The sequence below is a fragment of the Perkinsus marinus genome (genome assembly GCF_000006405.1).
Source record: "Perkinsus marinus ATCC 50983 genomic scaffold scf_1104296929052, whole genome shotgun sequence".
Taxonomy (NCBI): domain Eukaryota; phylum Perkinsozoa; order Perkinsida; family Perkinsidae; genus Perkinsus; species Perkinsus marinus.
Window position 1 is genome coordinate 371 of NW_003216631.1, and position 870 is coordinate 1,240.

The 870-nt window shown below is 51.8% G+C and overlaps 1 protein-coding gene across 1 annotated transcript; it reads left to right on the top strand.

Annotated features, from left to right (window-relative positions):
• Positions 1 to 470: 470 nt before the first annotated feature.
• Positions 471 to 741, top strand: Pmar_PMAR018178 (hypothetical protein; the record flags this gene model as incomplete). Its single annotated transcript, XM_002787953.1, has 1 exon — positions 471 to 741. A coding segment is annotated over one exon (271 nt), but the record flags the coding sequence as incomplete, so codon positions are not given.
• Between the last annotated feature and the right edge of the window lie 129 nt (positions 742 to 870).

The window sequence follows — 870 nt, forward strand, 5'->3', positions numbered from 1 at the left end:
ACCACAAGAGCCTGTTATAGACGACCTGTACTTATATTTGACGCCCTGTATATTTGTGTCGCTATGTATAGGCTTCGACCCACTGCGAAGCTATGATCGTTTAATATTATCAACCGGCCCCTCTCTCAATGCAAATCTACCGCCAGCCTCCTCAACTTCAAAAGCGATTCACATCCACGATACAAGAATCGCTCTGTAATTGTATTATTCACCCCACGACGAGGTTTTCACTGAAAAGCTTGTCGGCTTTCATGAACAATGAGGGTGTACCGCACTGAGCAAAGTATCTTGTGAAACGAGTGGACGATACGTATGCTCGCCACAACTAATGAGACGCAGTCATCAAGGTTATGGATCGTGGATGCTATGACAGCTCGTGAGTCGCCGATTGTGCGAGTCACACTCGAAATGTGCCTTCTTAGTCATCCAGTTAGTCTCAGCTTCCCGCCGCTCGTTTGCATTTATCTATGATGGCTTCACGGACTTTCTCCGCTGTTTTCGTCGCTCTCTGTGCTCTCCAGGACATCAATCCCGTGACGGGCAACGCCAATGACTGCGACACAGAGTGTGCCACAACATACCCTGGGTCATATTGTAAGTATTGGAAGACGCCGAGCACCTGCTTCGGCTCGGATGCCCCGTGCTTCTGCGGCACGAGTGGACCGACTGAGGCTCTCCGAGGTTCCACATCCTCTGCTGCAGTCACGGATGAGGTCACTGAGGCCGCTACAAGCGAAGAAGGTACGACAGCAGCTCCCGGAGCGACGAGTACGACTGGTTCTGAAGCTACTGTCGATGCCACAGTAGCGGCCAGTACAGCTGCGGTGACCGATGAGTGGCTGTCACTACTGCACCTCCTGTGACTGGCGA